The 18,450-nt window shown below is 39.2% G+C and overlaps 1 protein-coding gene across 10 annotated transcripts in view; it reads left to right on the forward strand.

The window, feature by feature from the left end:
- SYNE2 (spectrin repeat containing nuclear envelope protein 2) overlaps positions 1 to 18,450 on the forward strand; it is a 298,118-nt gene that overhangs the window by 170,347 nt on the left and 109,321 nt on the right. For all 10 annotated transcript variants that reach the window (XM_070513755.1, XM_070513754.1, XM_070513759.1 and 7 more), the window contains 7 exons: positions 2,540 to 2,805; positions 3,994 to 4,162; positions 7,123 to 7,278; positions 9,616 to 9,756; positions 11,316 to 11,498; positions 12,293 to 12,430; positions 18,097 to 18,282. In XM_070513755.1, coding sequence (XP_070369856.1) covers positions 2,540 to 2,805; positions 3,994 to 4,162; positions 7,123 to 7,278; positions 9,616 to 9,756; positions 11,316 to 11,498; positions 12,293 to 12,430; positions 18,097 to 18,282 — 1,239 coding nt within the window. The remainder of the gene's footprint in view (positions 1 to 2,539; positions 2,806 to 3,993; positions 4,163 to 7,122; positions 7,279 to 9,615; positions 9,757 to 11,315; positions 11,499 to 12,292; positions 12,431 to 18,096; positions 18,283 to 18,450) is intronic.

An 18,450-nucleotide genomic window follows, 5' to 3' on the forward strand; every position in this document is an offset into this window, starting at 1 on the left:
AACTCTGTTTAAACTTACAAATTAAAAAAGTAAGTTTAAATTTACTATTTTTTGCTCCCAAAATCTTAACCTCCCTGTTTTCTAAACACAATCTGCTTGATTTAGTTATTCATTTCTGGTTATTCAGAATCATCATGTTATTCTTTGATGATCATAATATGCTAGAATAAAGTCATATCTGCAAAGATAATTAGAAGTGGAAGGCTGGCTTCTTCCCTGTGTAGCAAAAGTTCAAAAGTCACTTCTGTGTTAGTTCCTGTTTCTGCTAGTTGCAGGTTTTTCCGTCCCCTTCGCTATGTTTACTTTTGGTGCAACTGTGGTTCCTTCTCCCTTTTTAGATTCCACTTTAGAATTGACTGTGAACCTAAAAGTTTTATAACTAATTTTATTAGAATTCTGTGTCCAAGGAAAATCATCCGGGGGCTGCAGAGCCTCTTCTAGGTGCAAGAGTCAATGGTTATCCTCGTGGCAACTATTTTACTGATTGGAGGCTGTCTTCACCCTTTTGAGCGTAGTTTGTTGAGTTTTGACAACTGCATACAGTCACATGACCACCAAGAAAATCAAGATTTACAACATTTCCATCCCCCAAAAAAGTTCCCTTGTGTCCCTTTGTAGTCAGCCCCTTCCATCACCGCCAGCCCCTAGCAACCATTGATCTGTTCTGCTGTTTCCAGAATGTCAAGCAAATGCACTCGGATACTTGGTGGCCTTTTGACTTGGCTTCTTTTCACTAAGCATTATGCATGTGAGCTTCATTCCTGTTACTGCTTGTAGCAGAGTTTGTTTCTTTTTATGCCTGAATAATATTCCATTGGTGGATGTATAACAGTTTGTTTATCCACTCACAAGTTGCAGAATTGCCTTGATTTTGAGTAAAATTATTGTCCTAATAAAAATCATTTTTCCTCTTTGTGTTCTCCACCTTATCACTGACCCACTGACTGTAGCAGACAGCAGGGCTTGAGCCGCGGCTTGTAGGCAAGTGGTTGATTTTGGAAAGTGATCCCAGGGAACAGGAGTAGGGATTGGAGAACTGAAGCAGGAAAGGTCGGAGCCCTTAGTTGCTTTACTCTTACTGGGTCCCATTGGTGCAGTTGCCCATTTATGGTTATCACCAGGTACAGAAGCCCCAAGAGATGCTCCATGAAGTCCTGGTTTACAGACATAGTTTTTCCACCCCTACTGTATATTGGAGACCCCAGATCTACAATTGCCTCTGTCAATATAGCAATTCCTTTCTTTGGATGCTGGTTCTCCAACGAGGGGGGACACAAAATGACCCGGCGGAGGCTTTATCTCGTTCCCTGGTGGAAGTGTAGCTGCCTGCCCGAGAACGAGGACTTCCAACCCAACTGAGTTTAGGTTTGAGGTGATGGAAAGCACAAACTCCATAACTGGGTCTCTTGGAGAGGGGCCAGTCTACACCTGCACCCATGTATTCTAGTGACGGGGGGCCCAGCTAGATCCTGTGGTCCAAGTGGCAGGGCAGCTTATACCTCAGCCCAAACTCTCCAGCAGTCAGTGCCTCTTTTTTTCCAGGCTCCCCTCAACATTGGAACTGAGCAATATTTGCAAGTCGAGCATGTACTGCCTCCAAAATCCCAATAGACGTATCCAGTGCTGTGCTGCTTTTTTAGCGATAGAAGTACAAGATCAGACAACATGATCTTTACCTTATAGAAGTCCTGGCATGCCCCAGACCATTGCGCCCCTGGAAACTTAATTGATGCTGGGGCTTCTGAGTTTTCCTCTGGTGTGTCTTACAGGGCACCCAGGTCCTCCTTCATCATTTCAGTTACCACGATATCATAAATGTAGTGGACTGTGTGATGTTCTGTAACGTCAAGAACGTCATGCCTGACTCTGTTTGAACATAGAGCAGGAGAGTTAACAACGCAGGGCAGAATGTGACAAATGTGTGATGTTGGTAGAACTCCAATTTCTAGATATACGATGTATTTCTGGGGTCTGCACATAGCAGTGGTTAATAAATACGTGATTAATTCAATAATCTGGGCTACTTTCCCTTTGGTGTGGGTGTCAGGGTAATGAGGACCGACTGGACTTACTTATGTGAGCATATTGGAATCAGATATGAAAGAAAAGAGATCTGTAAAAATTATCCAGTAGTTGCCCAACCTGTTATAATTGGTAGATGCAACTTGGTGGAGTGCATTCTAACTACCTTATGGATATATCAGGAGAAATAATTGCCTTATGCAACTGAAATATGAAGAGGAAAGAAATTATTTATGAAAATATTCAACAGTGTTTCCTTCAGCTCTTATAACAGCAGTACTTCCTTTTAATCACACATCTACATGCTCAGTAGCTGGCAGTCATGGGCTACTGATAGTGGAGGAATAATTTTCCCAGCTACGGGAAGACAAATACTGCCTTGAACTAGGATGTAGCATTAGGAACCCTTTGAAGAGCCGGTATACAAAAATGATGGTTGCAAGGTATGTTTGAGATCCTGAAATGGTCAAAGTATGTTTTATTTATTTTAGCTCTCTTTTTTTGTTTACTGAATTAGATTGAACGAGAAGCAATTATTTTAGATAATCTTCAAGAAGAACTCCCTGAAATTTCCAAAACAAAAGAGGCAGCCACCACAGAGGAGCTCTCTGAGCTGCTGGACTGTTTATGCCAATACGAAGAGAATGTGGAGAAGCAGCAGCTGTTACTGACCCTGCTTCTTCGGCGCATAAAAAGCATCCAGAATGCTCCTGAAAGCTTAGAGGCTGTGGAAGCTGTTCCAGCATTTCAAGAGATTACGTCTATGCAAGAACGATGCAACAAGTAAGATTTAAGAAAAACTATTAAGAAAACATACTTGACAACTCAGGCTTAAAATTTAGAAAATATTGAATTTTGAGATTATAGATTATAGAAATGTATGGAATAATGACAAAATGATACAACAGAATTGAGTCAACACTGATAGGTATAAAAGGGGATGCAAAAGATTAACAGCCATAATTAAAACAAGCACCTCGTCTCCATCCTGGTATTACTGAGGGTGAATATCCTTCCATTTTTTTTTAATGTTTACTGTTTTTCTAATTTATAGGAGGTTTAGAGAAAGTGGACAATTATAAAGATTAATATAAAACCCACCTTTAATCTCAGCACTCTGCAACAACCACTGCCAATCGCTTTTTTACAATTACAATTACAATATTTTTAAACAAATTGTGGTCATAGTACTTATACTGTTTTTTATTCTGCTCAATCATTTATCAACATATCATGTTTATTTTCCTGTGCCATTAAATGATCTTTAAAACATAGCTGTACAATATTTCACCATGTGCATATGCCATAATTTATTTAACCAAGCCCCTCATGTCGGACCTTGAAATTCTAGGTAATTTTTTTTTACCTTTATAAACACTGTGGTGACTATTCTTATGCTAGAATCTCTATCTGCATTTGTGATTAATTCATTGAGAAAGATGCTGAGAAGTAGAACCATTGGATCAAAGGGTATAATAAATATATGGCTAGAGATACTTAGGAAATAGCTTTCAGGAAAGATTTTCCTCACTTAAATTCCCCTACTAATATGGTGGCTACATCCACAGCAAATGGGGTCAGCTGAGAAAAAAAGGCTAGTGGAGTTGTCTGTCCCCAAGAACCCACCCAGTTCGGTTAGGTGTGTGAACAGAGTTCACACACCTAAGTCATGTTCATTTGAACTCAGTTGTAATTTCTTGATTACAATGAGAAAAAGGGCATAGAAATGGTAATTGGAATGTAAAACCTGAAAAGAGGGTATTTGGGGATGAAAGATTTAGAGAGGTTTTTGATTGAGTGATAGAGTTGATATATATTTGTATATGTAGTATATGAATCATTGAAAACTGTTGCTTTTCTCTCAGGAAAACTTCTTTTGTGAGCTCTGCAGACATTGTATTAATTGTTGAAATGAAACTATTTCACAGAAAAGCAGATAGAGAAACACTTTATTTTGATGCTGTGTTTTAGGCTTTTGCAGAAAGTTAAAAAAAATAAGGAAATGATGCAGAAGGAAATCCAAGAAAGACATTCTTTCACAAAAGAAATAATTAGTTTGAAGAATTTATTTCAACAAACCACAACTTCTTTCCAAAATATGGCATTACAAGAGGACCCAGAAAAGGCAGAAGAGTTTGAGGTAAGTGAGGAATGAACAGTGAATGTGGCTGATACAAGGTCCACAGTCTTGAATCTGAAGTCCTTGGGGGAGAGGTAACTTAGTGACTAGAGTGGAGGGAGTGGTCCAGGAGAAAAGAAGGCATGTGCAAAAGCCCTGTGGCATGGAATGGGCAGAGTGACAGGAGATCAGTGCAGTTGAAGTGCAGAGAGTGGAGTTGAGACCAGGTTCAGAAGTAAGCCAGTCAGGACCAAGGAGCCCTTTTTCAGCCACATTTCAAGTGTGTTTAGTGGACAGGGGCCTTAGACTCTTGAGTAGCATGTCAGACTACTCCTTTCACTAGGGTGTAATGTCTCATCTCTGATAGAATGGAACTGTTTTTACTTACAACACTGTGACACCAAATGTGTGGGGTTTTTACCCCCACACCAACCTATTCTTCTACTCTGTGGAAGCCAATTGGGTGTCCTACAATTCAATTCAATTCTAACACTAACTACCGGGAAGGAGTTAGCACAGACCTCACAGGTTAAGAGCTAATTCCTTCAAGACCACCCCGACTTCAGACACCAGTGGCAAGTCCTAGGCCTCCGTCCTTCTGACTGACAGGCTATAAATCACGCCTTCCCGGGACTTGCTCCTCAGGTTCAATAATTTGCTGGAATGTCTCACAGAAGTCAGGAAAGCATTTTACTTACTATTACTGGTTTATTATAAAGGATACAACTCAAGAGTAGCCCAAATGGAAGAGACGCGTAGGGCAATGTTTAGGCGTGGGAGCACAGAGCCCCCATGCCCTCTCTGGGTGTGCCATTCTCCCAGCACCTTGATGTGTTCACCAACTCCAAAGTTCTGCACACCTTGTCATTTAGGGGTTTCTATGGAGGCTCCATTATATGGGCATGATTGGTTAAATCGTTAGCTGTTGGTGATTAACTCAACCTCCAGCCCCTCTCTCCTCTCTGGAGGTTGGGGAGTGGGTCTGAAACCTCTAATCACATGGTTGATTCCTCTGGCAACCAGCCCCCCCTTCAGGAGGGGGCTCCTGAAGCTTTCTAGGGGCCCTCCAAGAGTCATCTCATTAGCATTGTCGACGAAAATAATCCATAACCAATCTATAAAGGAAAATTTGGGATGAGTTTATTCTGAGCCAAAATCTGAGGACCATGGCCTGGGGCCTTTCTTCCCGAAGGAAGAAAAGGCACCGAAGAAGTGAGGCATACAGAGTGGTTATATAGCCCCATACAGTATATTTCACATATGATTGAAATGTCCCTCCCACAATAGTCACAAGATTGTCCTGTCGGCACAGCGCTTGATGGACACAGCAGGTAGTGGGTCTGCTATCTCGGAGGGTGTAGCAGGAGGCAAGTCTATTGTCTCGAGCTGAGTGGTCACAGGTGAGCGCAGCAATCAGTTCCTAGCCTAAGGAAAGATGCTGAATCCTTAAGGAAATGCCAATGTTGGGAGAGGGAGGGAAGTTGCACCTTTATCTCAAGTTGCGCCTTTGTTCTTGCCATAGGGAATCTCTAAAGCAGATATACAATGCATGCTCAACAGCCTCGGTCAGGCCCTTTTGGAAAGACAAGGTCAGGCCGAATTAGGTTTACACCAAATGGCTTCCTCATATACTCCAATATATCCTATTGCTTGCCATTTTTATTTGTCAGCATAAACTCAGGTATGCTTGAAAAAGGCTTGTGATAAATAACAAAAGACGCCCCTCTCACCTCTATCCAGGAAATACCAAGGGTTTTAGAAGCTGTGCCAGGAACCCAGGATGAAGACCACATTTATTTATTATATCACAACATGATGTCCCATAGGGACTGTGTACATGCCCCTGTGTCATTTGGGGACTCATTTTTTCAGAAAAATCTCTTCTCGTTCAGATCCAATGGTAACGGGCAAAAATGACATTTGGAAGTTTGTTCAAAAGTTGCATGCTGTTGTTAATCAGAGCTTTTGGTGATCAGAGTTGAAAAAGGAAACTCACTGTCCCTCACAGAAGCAGTCTTTGTGGGGCCGCCATGTACGTGAAGCTCTGAATGAAGACCTGTACCCTGCCTAGGTCTAGATTAAACAGGGTGACGCTATCCCTCAGACTGCCTGAATAGCATTGTTCTTTCACTTTCCCTTTCTAGAGTTGTCCTCTGCTGAGGGTTAAAAGGAAAACAGTCACGCATCATAGTCATTCAAAATCGTAATCATTCTTCAGTGTGGTGACTCAATCCATTAAGACAAATAATGCTACTGAACAGCTACTGTAAAAAAAAAGAAAAAACCCCCAAAAGCCACAGTTAAGTCAAGAAGTATTTTTCTACTTGATCTTTGGGAAACTTTCCCAAACAAATGAGTTTCTCCTTTATAATTAGTGCAGGAGAACGTAGATCAGATTTTGTTTCTAGGCCACAACCAATAGACCATTTGTTCAGGTCTCTTTTATCTCCCCAAACCCACATTCTTTGCGTGGAACTGGAACCCGCCCTTTTCAAAGAAGTTGAGCTCTGCTGGGCTGTCTAATTACATGAAAGCAGACACTTCTGCTTCAAGCACAGGGCTTTTAGTGGCCTTGAATCATTGTGATGATAATGTAGCAAGAAGCAGAAATGGCAACAAGTTAATAACAAAAAAAAACTTCTTTGAAACTTTTTGCTCCTTGCAGCTTTTTAGATCAAGACTGCTACTGAGATACACTGAATCTTAGAGGTACTTTAGAAGCAGGAGATGTTGTAACGTCTTTTCAGGACAATGGTTTGACACTAGGAAGAGATATCAAGTTTAATTCTTCCAAATTGGAAAGCATCCTCTGACCACACTGAGTATCTCTCAGGCTTAAACAGCTTGTATCAATAGTGAGGTTTTGTCATGCAAAGTTTGTCCATTTAAATCCTAAGGATGTGCTGGAAACCTGCTTTCATTTTTAGAGTTAAACTTTTTCCCTGTCCTGTGAGTATTTGAAACTCTCTCGATGTTTTTAGGAGCTTCAAAGCGTTCTTACAAAAGGGAAGCTAACTTTTGAGAATATTATGGAAAAACTGAGAATCAAGTATTCTGAAATGTACACCATAGTCCCTGCAGAGATTGAATCCCAGGTGGAAGAATGCAGAAAAGCTTTAGAAGACGTAGAGGAGAAGGTAATAATAATGTTTGTACTAGTGTTATTATTTATGGAGTTGAATGAATATAAAGAAGGAAATAGCATTTAATGTCACATTTTCATTTGCCCAGATTTCAGCTATGACTATTTTTATAGAGTTTAGCTAATGATAATTTTGTGTATTGAATACTGAGATATTGCTCTAAATAAGTGACATAGATAACAGAATTAGATGATCTGTTTACTTGTAGTCGTCAAGATGCTTAGTTTTTCTTTCGCATTTAAAAGTAGAGTTATATATTATCTTTTACTTGGCTTTTTTTTTTTTTAACTAGAGAAACACTTTAAAATTTGGAGCATGAAGAATACTTTGCTTTAAAACATATTCTCTGTCAACATTTTGAAATTGCAACCCAGGGCTATAAGAACACAAATTTCGCAACTCACTAGGAATAGCACTTAATACAGTGTCTTTCTAATGACGATGGTAACACCACTCTTGCGAAACATGCCTGGGCAAATCTTTATACCTGAAAGTCCAGGTTGGAAGAAAGAGTGAGAAATGGTTCGTAGTCCTGGAGTCTTAGGAGTTTAGCAAGACACTTTTATTGGTTTGTAAAAAGGCAGCCCAAATCCAGCAGAACAAAATTCTCTTTGGTCCAGCATCCACAGAAAGATTTTTGTATTGCTGTTTTTAAGCCTAGAATACCTCTAACTTATTAAATAAAGTAGATATGAAATACACACAAAAAATCAGATTTCAGACTTAGTTCACTTCTATGACAGATTTCTTAGGAAAATCTAACCCATTTAAAAAACATGTAACTCCTAATGTATATATTTATAACAAATCTTGTTGATTTAACACACAAGAAAATCTGTTATGAGATACTTCCTCAAGGATTGCATACATTGATTTTATTTTAAGAGAATACTAAATGCTTTGAGAGAAAGAAAATTCGTTCTCCTGAATGCTTCATGGAATCCCTAACACAGAGAACTAATAATCAAGATCTGCCCTTTAAAAGTAGGGTTGCAAATTTCAACTGTAACTTGTATGTTTGTAACAAACAGCAACTGATGTTTATTGTGTGATGTTTCTAAAGGGTACAGGCAACAGACACAGTACCATTCTGTATAATTCAGGTGTCCGCTTACTTTTCCTAAATCATGATGTCTCCTAATGTACCTAAACGATATACATTTCTGCCGGGAGAATAACTGCCCAAAATACCAGAAAACTTCATTTTGTGGTAATTTGCTACATAGCAATAAAAAAAACTAATACAGGATTAATTTTTTTTTTTTTAATTTTGACTGTGGTATGGTCTGTGGAATAAAAACATTTTATAAAAGTGTCAACAGCCTGATGTTGTGAAAAGAGCCTGAGAATCCAGTCTGGGGATTTGAGGCTCCTTGTAGGAGTTCAACCACTACCATGATATGTAACCTTAAGCAAGTCGTTCAGCCTTTGTTTAGCTTCTACATCTGTATACTGTCTGCACTGGAAGGTTCCAGTCACAATGGCTATACAGATAGATTGGTGTTTAAAAGAGTTAAAGGATTTACAAAAGCGTAAAGTATTATTTCATTATTTAATGGCAGTTTGGAGAAAGCCTTATCAACATAACTTTAAAAAAACAGTAATACAAACTAATCAAGTGTTTGAAAAATGACACAGTCAACATTCATTTATCGTCTTTCCTAGCCCAAGTTATTTTCTTAAGAAAATCACTCAGATAAAAAATTACACTGTTTAGCAGCTAGATTTCTGATTGTTGTGAAAACGTACACTAGAAACATTCACACAGAGAAAAACTAAGCTTTGTGCATCTTCAAGAAATAGCTAGTTTCAGAAAATTTTTTCACCCAAATGAATATTAAGATGGGAATTACATTTATTTAAGTCAGTTTGAGGATAGGTTAGGTTGTATTGAAAAGAGTTCTGTGCAGAATATTTCCTCATAAAATGGAGAGATTGTGTAATAAATAATTTGTCTCACAGGAACTTTTTCATATCATTTGCTCCATGGGAGTGTTTTAAGTTGTCCACTCGGTAGTTTTGCCCAACATAGCACATATCTGTAGTACATACTGTGGATTACATTCAACAAATTTTTGCTTGTTGGTTTCCTTTTCTTTTTATAGATTGGATTTAAAAGGTCAAGTCAGCACAGCTGCTGTTTCTTATTCTGCTAATCTACCCTCTCATTAACACACTAGCCGGTATGGTTTGGTATTTCTCCCTAGCCCTTAAAAGATTTTTATAAGTAAAATCATGTAACAGTGTGACTACCTCTTTTATCATTAGAACCTGTGACTAGAGTGCAGAAAACATCTCTAAACCAAACGTGTCTTTCTCCCATTGTAACAGATTAGCAATGAAGTCTTGAAAAGTTCACCGTCATATGCAATGAGTAGCAAAATAGATGAAATTAACAATGGGCTTTATAATGTTGAAAAGATGTTGCAACAGAAAAGCAAAAATATTGAGAAAGCTCAAGAAATTCAAAAGGTAACATTCTCCTTTAACTTCCTTCGGCATTTGGTATTCCCTCGGCTCATCAGTTGTCACAGAGATCTAACTCAGATCCTTGCGACCACCCTGACGGAGAGTGTCACCTGCAGAGGCTCGCTGGAGAAGGTTGCATGTTCTCACTTTTTCCATGGAGGGAATATGCCCACCCCCCCCCCCCCCCCCCGAGAGCCTATGGTTGTGAACCAGCCTTTTCACAAGTAAAGGAAATCAAGGATCTTATCGTGGGGAGAATGATATAAAAAATATTATAAATATATAAATGGAAAAAGCAAAGCTGACATGTCTCTATGTTGGAGCAGTTCTTAGGGTTTTTGGTTTTCTAAGGTGAATTAATGTTGGGGAATATAACATGGAAGATTTATGAAGTGTATTTGATTAAAAAATATTTCAATAGATTGGAATAGATTAACAGCTTTTCTTTAGACTGCAAGGGGAAAGAGGAAAATAGAAATTATGAATTTATTTCCCTTGTAAAATGTCTTAGGAAATAAAGTCTTAGGTAGAAATGTACATAAATGTAATATGTTACCTCTTAACTCCCAAGTAAACTCCTGCATAGGGAAAGCATTCTTATTCTAATCTACATTTTAAGGAAATATTCTAATATGAATGGAGACTTTTAAAAATGGGACAGAATGTGGCTCACCTTTGGACAAAATCTTGGACTCTTAATAAATAGAGGAGCCTAATTTAACAAATGGGTCAGATTTTCTCATTTCAAGAAATTATGTTCTTAAGCAAATATTCAGTAAGAATTAAATATTTCACCTTTGAGATTTCCTCTGCCCAAGACAAGTCCAGGTTTGAATCCAGCCTATTGGTTTCTTGAGCCAAAAGCAGTTGCTACTAATATATGTGGCTAGAATTTTCTACCACTGCATTAATCCTGAGTCAGAGCAGCTATTCTCTTTTTATTAGCTTTATTTTTGCACTTAATAAAAATTGTCTTCTAGGGTTGGCCCGGTGGCCTAGTGGTTAAGTTTGGCGCACTCTGCTTTGGCAGCCTGGGTTTGGTTCCCAGACACGGACCTACACCGCTCATCGGTGGACATGGTGTTACAGTGACCCACATACAAAATAGGTGAAGATTGGCAGAGGTGTTAGCTCAGGGCAAATCTTCCTCAGCAAAATAACAACAACAACAACAAAAAGTCTTATAGATTAAGCACATGTATATTCTGGTCTAAATAGGTTCAGGCATTAACTGAAGCCCTTTTTAAACATGATATTACCTCATCACTCTTGAAAGATTAGGGTTATAGTGACCCTGTTTGGTGTCATTCATCTCTGGAAATGTCCAGGTCCTTCTGCTCCTGTACAGCTAATTCATACTGAAGTGAACACAGTTAGCGTTAAGAGACCTCATAAAACGTGTTTTTGGTTTAGGTTACAAGTGGTTGCTAGGCGTAAGTGAATAACTTCCTGTGATGTTGTTTTGGTAGCATTTATAAGTGCAAATACTGTGTGCAAACTAGGAATTAACACAATAAACCATGACATCTGCATTCATATTGGCTTATGATTTCCTTTTCCAGAAAATGTGGGATGAGCTAGATCTCTGGCATTCCAAGCTAAATGAGCTGGATTCTGAAGTTCAAGACATTGTTGAACAGGATCCAGGACAGGCTCAAGAATGGATGGATAAGCTGATGGTTCCTTTCCAGCAGTACCAGCAAGTCTCACAGAGAGCAGAATCCAGAACCTCACAGTTAAATAAGGTGCGACAGAAACATGTGATTACTATGCCTCGCATGTGGTGGTATGGCGATGAGTTTAAAACAGGACAAAAATGTAAATTCAGAGGCAGCCAGTTTCCCTTGAATTGCCAGTTTTAGGACCTGACACTAACCACATGATAGGTTCAGGTGGGCTAAGGGGAGAGATTTCACTGCTGACACAGAGAGGAAGTCTGCTTGGGCAGGCAGGAAGCAAGTTTCCAAATGTCAGGCCATGGCAGGAGTCCAGGTGTTGAGCTTCCCAATAGGTGATGGACATTTCCAGCAGTCAATCTCGAGAGTCCCAGGAGGGAGCCAACAAAGAGAAACAGTGTCATTGTGGAGAGACCCTCCCCCTCCCTTCCAAGTAGCCGTCATGGTAGGTGAGTCGTACATGTGATCTAGCAAGAACAAGGCAGGATCCTAGGCTCACAAGAACTGGGATGTTCTAGGACAAGGCCCTGTACAGGAGGACAAAAGACAAATCCAGTTTTCAAAATGAAGCATCAGATGGGAACCCAACTAGTTGTAAGGCTAACTTGGAACCTTTGCTGAGCCCGTAGCATTGACGTAGAACTTCATAAGACCTTTCCACCTATGGTCAGGATTAGTCTTAAAAGTTGGAAGGATGAAAGCCTGAAGGGGGCTGGAGGAGTGGGCAAGTGGCCCAGCCATGGGGAACAGAGCCCTGCACCGCCTGACACACTCTGACTCAGAGCAAAGAATTCTTCATTCAAGAATCATTGAACTGAAGTAGAAGGCGTCAGATTAAGCTGGGTACCGCCTGTCTTTCACAGGCCACAATTAAGATGGAGGAATATCATGACCTTTTGAAGACTACTGAGGCGTGGATAGAAAGAACCAGTCGTTTGCTGGCTAATCCTGCTGACTATGACTCTTCAAACACGCTGAGTCACCGTGCCACCACCCTTCAGGTAAGTGTCATTTCAGTGTTTCCTGCGTGTCATAGAATCTACATACTGATTAGTGACTTAGCTGACCATCATGGTCCTCTTTTGCCCTTCTTTCCTGAAAAACAACCTTGTCTTCAAGCCAAATGGCAGAAGGAAGCTTGGGAGAGTGGCAGGCTCTGGACAGGGAATTTGGAGACCAGGATCTCGTTCTTTTTGTCCTCATAACTACTATATGACTTTTTGGATAATTTACTGCATCCTTCCTGGGCCTCAGTTTCCCTCATCTGTGAAGTAAGAATGTTGCGCTGAACGGTGTTGATGGTTTTAGTTGGCAGAATTCTAAGATGGCTCCTCCTATTCCTGTCCCCTGATGTACACAACCTGTCTAATCCCCTCGCCTTGAGTGTGGGCAGGAATATGAGAATGTGATAGACAGTCCCTCCATTGATTAGGTTCTGTTATATGGCTAAGGTGATGGGATAGTCACTCCCGGGAATACGTGATTAATCATGGTTATATGATTATAAGACTCCCTGGTAGCAGACTGGAGAGAGATTTTCCTGCTGGCTTGAAGAAGTAAGCTGCCATATTATGTGAGGGCCAAGGGGCTAGGACTCCAGAGCAGCTTCTGGAAGCTTGAGTGTGACCCCCAGTCAATAGTCAGCAAGAAAATTGGCATCTCAGTCCTACAACCAAATTCTGCCAACAACCTGAATGAACTTGGAAGAGAAACTGCACACCAGATGACACCTTGATTCCAGCCTTGTGACATCCCAAGCAGACGACCCACCCAAGCTATGCCTGGACTCCTGAGCCATGGAAACTACGAGATAATGAACTGGTTTTATTTTAAGCAGCTAAGTTTGTGGTAATTAGTTACACAGCATTAGAAAACTGATTTGTAGTTCCTTCCAGTTCTAGCATGTCGTGATTCCAAATTTGCTGTCCTTCCTGGTACCCCACAGGTGCCCTGTGTCTCTGTGCTAGCTTACCAAGACAAAACAAATGCAAGTGTCTTCCTCCTCGGGCCATGGCTGTGAGAGATCTTCCAGATACTAAGTATTGGCTTAAGTTTTACTGCGAAGGTGTATTTCCCTTCTCTCATATTATTCAGCCATGGGAAAGAGTTTCTGAGGAAAAAGTTTATTCTTTAACAATTTTTAGAGTAATCAGACCTCAAAGTTGATCCAACTCCTTTTTATATCTGTAGAATAGCACAGTGTGTTCCTAAGTGAACAGCTGACTCCATACCTCCGTGATGTTTGAGATTCGTTGGCACGTTTTTTTCCTGTGGTAATGGTTGTAAAGATGCTTCATTTCACCCACTTGTTTCTTTTCATCCCCTCGCCTGTGATTTCTGCCTCCACCTCTTGGGTTAACTTTCCACGTCCCCACAGCATGTCATCTTTTTATTTTAAATTGCTTGTGTTTTTCACCATTTTCAGGGAGTTTGCAAAGGCACAAGAGAGGATTGAGGCTTTTATCCTCAAATGCTTGTTATGAGTTTAAAAAAAACTATACAAGAGTGAACTCAGGCAAAAGCAGCTGGAATTTTGCTTCCTTCTACTGACACATGTGAAAGTGTGAAAGTGTCTCTCAAACTGTTGAGGACTCCCTAATTTGTTTGCCTTTGTTTATGAGCTAAAGCTGGCTAGCAATGTAGTTTATGGGCTAGAGGAAGTAGAGACAAAGGAGATGCAGGCTGATTTCCCGTAGAGTGTATCCTACTAAATCCCGCAATTGGAACTCTGTCTCAATAACTAGTCATATGTGTATACCTCATTTTGTCCCTGTTTTGAAAATAGTTGTCCTTCTTTTAAGATACCCTTTTCCATTTTTCTAGCATTACCAGGCATTGATTTTTTAAATGACTCTTAAAGAAGCATCAAAATTCTCAACTAAGCTTTAAAAGTCTGTTTTAATTGCACTATAACCTTCCACCTGGATTATATTTGTTAAAATAGGTTTTTATAACCTAACAATGCTTCTACAAAGACTGCTTTGTAATTAAGAATCATTGAAACATAAATTGTCATTGTAAAAATAGGAAAACAATTTGTTTTTTAATCAACTTCGTTAAGGTACGTATAATTTACATATGGTAAAATGCACCTATTTAAAGTTTACAGCTAGATGAGTTTTGATAAAGGTATACAACTGTGTAACCACCACCACCACCATCGTCAACATAGAGGACATTTCCATCACCCCAGAAAGTTTCCTCATGCCCCTTTGTGATCAGTCCCCTTTCACTTCTCTTCAGCCCTCGGTAATCACTCACTCATTGCTTTCTGTTAGTATAGTTTTGCCTTTTCTACAATATCCTATAAATAGAATCATACAGTATGTAGTCTTTTGTTCCTGACGTTTTGTTAGCACAATGTTTTTGAGATTCATCCAGGTTGTTACATTTATAAGTAATTCATTCTTTTGATAGTATTCCATTTATGGAAATATGCAGTATGTTTACCCCTTCCCCAGTTGATGCACATTGGGTTGTTTCAAGCTTTGGGCTGTGTATTTGATATCTATTGCTGTGTAACACATTGCTCCAAAAGTTAGAAGCTTAAAATAACAAATATTTATCATCTCACAGTTTCTGAGGGTCAAGAATCCAGGCCTGGCTTAGCCGAGTGCCTCTGGCTCAAGTCACCCATGTGAATGCAGACAGTGTTGCCCAGGGCTGTGGTCTCATCTGAAGGCTCAGTTTGGGTGAGGGAAGACACAGGATGCACTTCTGTCCTCACTCACGTGGCCCTTGGCAGGGCCTCAAAAGATCCACGTCCATACAGATGTGGAGGCCTCGCCACAGGGCTTTCTCATGGTGTGGTAGCTGGCTTTGCTCACCATAAACAAAATCTAAAAGAGAGTGAGAGAGAGCTCCCAAGACAGAACAGTCTTTTTATATAATCTCATCATGGAAATGACATCTCATCACTTCTGCCATATTTCATTAGGAGTAAATGAGTAAGCCCAGCCTACATTCAAGGGAGCTGATTATAAGGACATGAATACCAGGAGGCGGGGATCTTTGGGGGCCAACTTATGGGCTGCTTGCCATAGGCTATTAGGAACCAAGCTGCTATGAACATTCATATACAAATCTTTGTGTGGATGTGTTTTCATGTCATTTCATTTGGTAATTACCCAGGAGTACAGTTGCTGGCTTTTATGGTAAGTATTTAACTAGATAAGAAGCTACCAAATTGTTTTCCAAAATGGCTGTACCATTTTTCATTCCTACTGGCAATATGAGTTCTAATTGCTCCATATTCTTGTCAGCACTTGATATTATCTGTCTTTTAAATTTTAGCCATTCTGGTGACATGTAGTAATATCTCATTGTGGTTTAAATGACATTTCTCTAATGACAAATGATTTATTTGAGCATTTGTTCGATGTTTATTTGAGCATTTATTCATATGCTTTGTGTCATTTGTATACTTCCTTTGTGAGGCGTTCATTCATTGTTGGGGGGGGCCCATGTTTTGTTTGGGTTTTTTGTCTTTTCATTGTTGAATTGTAAGAGTTATTTATAAAATATTCTAAAAACCAGTCCTTTATCAGATATGTGATTTACAAATATTTTTTCTGAGTCTGTGGCTTCTCTTTTCATTCTCTCAGAGAGCAAATTTATTAATTTGGTGAAGTCAACTTATCAATATTTTTCTTTTATATATTCTTTTGTGTTGTATCTAAGAAATCTTTGTATAACCCCAAGTCACGAGGATTTCCTCCTATCTTCTAGAAATTTTATAGTTTTAACTCTTACTTTTGGGTCTATGATCCATTTCAAGTTAATTTTTGTATAGGTGTGAAGCAAGGATCAAGGTTCATTTTTTCAGTGGGGATATCCAATTATTCTAGAATCATTTATTGAAAAAACTCACTGTTGAATTACTTGGTGCCTTGTTGAAAATCAATTGACCTCATACATGTAGGTTTATTTCTGGATTCTTTCTTCTGTTGTATTGAGCCACGTGCCTGTTCTTTCACCATTACTACAATCTTGATTATTATAGCTTTAGAGTATGTCTTGAAATCAGATAGCATAAATTCTACAACTTAGTTCTTTTTTTTTCAAATTTGTTTTGGCTAATCAGGGTATTTGCATTTCCATATAGGTCTTAGAATCATCTTGTCGATATCTATACAGAGGTTTGTTGGCATTTTGAGTGTGATTGCATTAAATCTGTAGATCAATGTAATGAAAATTGATATCTTAACCATTTTGACTGTTCCTTTCTAGGAATATGATATATCTCTTGATTTATTTTGGTCTTCTTTAATTTCTCTCACCTCTGTTTCTTACTCTTCAGTGTACAGGTCTTGCATGTAAATTGTTAAGTTCATCCCTAAGTATTTTATGTTTTTTGATGCTATTGTAAGTATTATTGGTTAAAAGTATTGGTTTGGTTTTGTTTTCCTTAAAGTTTTCTCCTTCTAGGATTTTGAATAAGGCCAATATAAAATTCTGAATAACCTGATTAAGTTTACAGACTGATGATTACAATTCTAGTTGCATAAGTAAATGTTCTTTTTCATATCAGTTATTTTTTATGGAATTACCTAAAGACTACATTAGCAGGTTGAACATTTCCAATAGGTAGCTGAGATCTTTTGAACTCTTAAGTTTGAAAGCAAATAAATTATAATTATTAAAAGAAAAAAGAGAAATTATAAGAAGGAATGTCTAAGAAGTTCTAGAAATGCATATTTTTCACTTTCGTTTGATTTCATCAGATAAAGCTCTTTTGCTATCAAGTTATTCAAGTCAACTCGGGCTATAGGGATGTCTCATGAAGGTCATTGGTACCATGTAGTAAGGCCTAAGAAGGACACTGGCACCAGGACTGGCAAGCCACAGGACCTCCTCTTCATTTCTCATCCCCACTTATCTATTTCTCTCAAACACACGTTCTGAAGATTACAAGTCCAGCTAATTAGAGAGGGCCTGAATGGCTTTCTTGGCCCCAATTCCAAATTTCAGAGGGACGGACTACAGGCCAGGTGTTCCTTGTTCTATTAATGATGCCTGGAAGAATAGGGCTATGTGATATAAGATAGCTGCTGTGAGCCCACCAGAATGGGGTAGACGCTCTAGAGTCATCTGGGGCCACTGACAGTAGAGAATAGTCAATGTTTTATGATGTAACTGGAAATGTACAGGAGTTTGAAATATTGAGACAAATTTAAATTTTCTCTGATTCAAGTTTTTTTATTGATATAATTGACATACATTTTTTTAGTTTCAAGTGTGCAACGTAATGATTCGATATTTGTAAATTTTGCCAAATGATCACCACAATAAGTCTAGTTAATGTCCATCACCATACACAGTTACAGAATTTTCTCTGATTTATTTTTTTTTTTTTTTTTGAGGAAGATTAGCCGTGAGCTAACAGCTGCCAATCCTCCTCTTTTTGCTGAGGAAGACTGGTCCTGAGCTGACTTCCGTGCCCATCTTCCTCTACTTTATATGTGGGACGCCTACCACAGCATGGCTTGCCAAGAGGTGCCATGTCTGCACCCGGGATGTGAATCGGCAAACCCTGGGCCGCCGAAGCAGAACGTGTGCACTTAACCACTGTGCCATGGGGCCGGCCCCTCTGATTTAATTTTTAATCAACTTGTTTCAGTATCTTGATGTTTCTTTATCTTTTTTTCCCCTTATTTCCCATATCTAGATGGCTTTGGAAGATTCAGAACAGAAGCACAATCTTTTACATTCAGTCTTCACAGACCTGGAAGACTTGTCAGTAATTTTTGAAACAGATGATTTTGCACAATCCGTACATGAGTTAAGGCGTCAGGTAACGGCTTTACAACAAAAAATCATGGAAAGCCTTCCACAGATTCAGCGAATGGCTGATGTAAGTTGGCACTAGAAAGATGCGATTTCTTGTTTGTAATTTATATTTCATTTAGTAAAGTAGAGTTATACCACTAATCAACTCCTAATTCTATGAAGACACATTGATCTGCAATGTTTTTCACTTATGTCCTTATTCCTTGAATTGTATTTCACTTTACTTTGCTGC

The sequence above is a fragment of the Equus asinus genome, chromosome 7, assembly GCF_041296235.1.
Source record: "Equus asinus isolate D_3611 breed Donkey chromosome 7, EquAss-T2T_v2, whole genome shotgun sequence".
NCBI classification, from domain to species: Eukaryota; Metazoa; Chordata; class Mammalia; order Perissodactyla; family Equidae; genus Equus; species Equus asinus.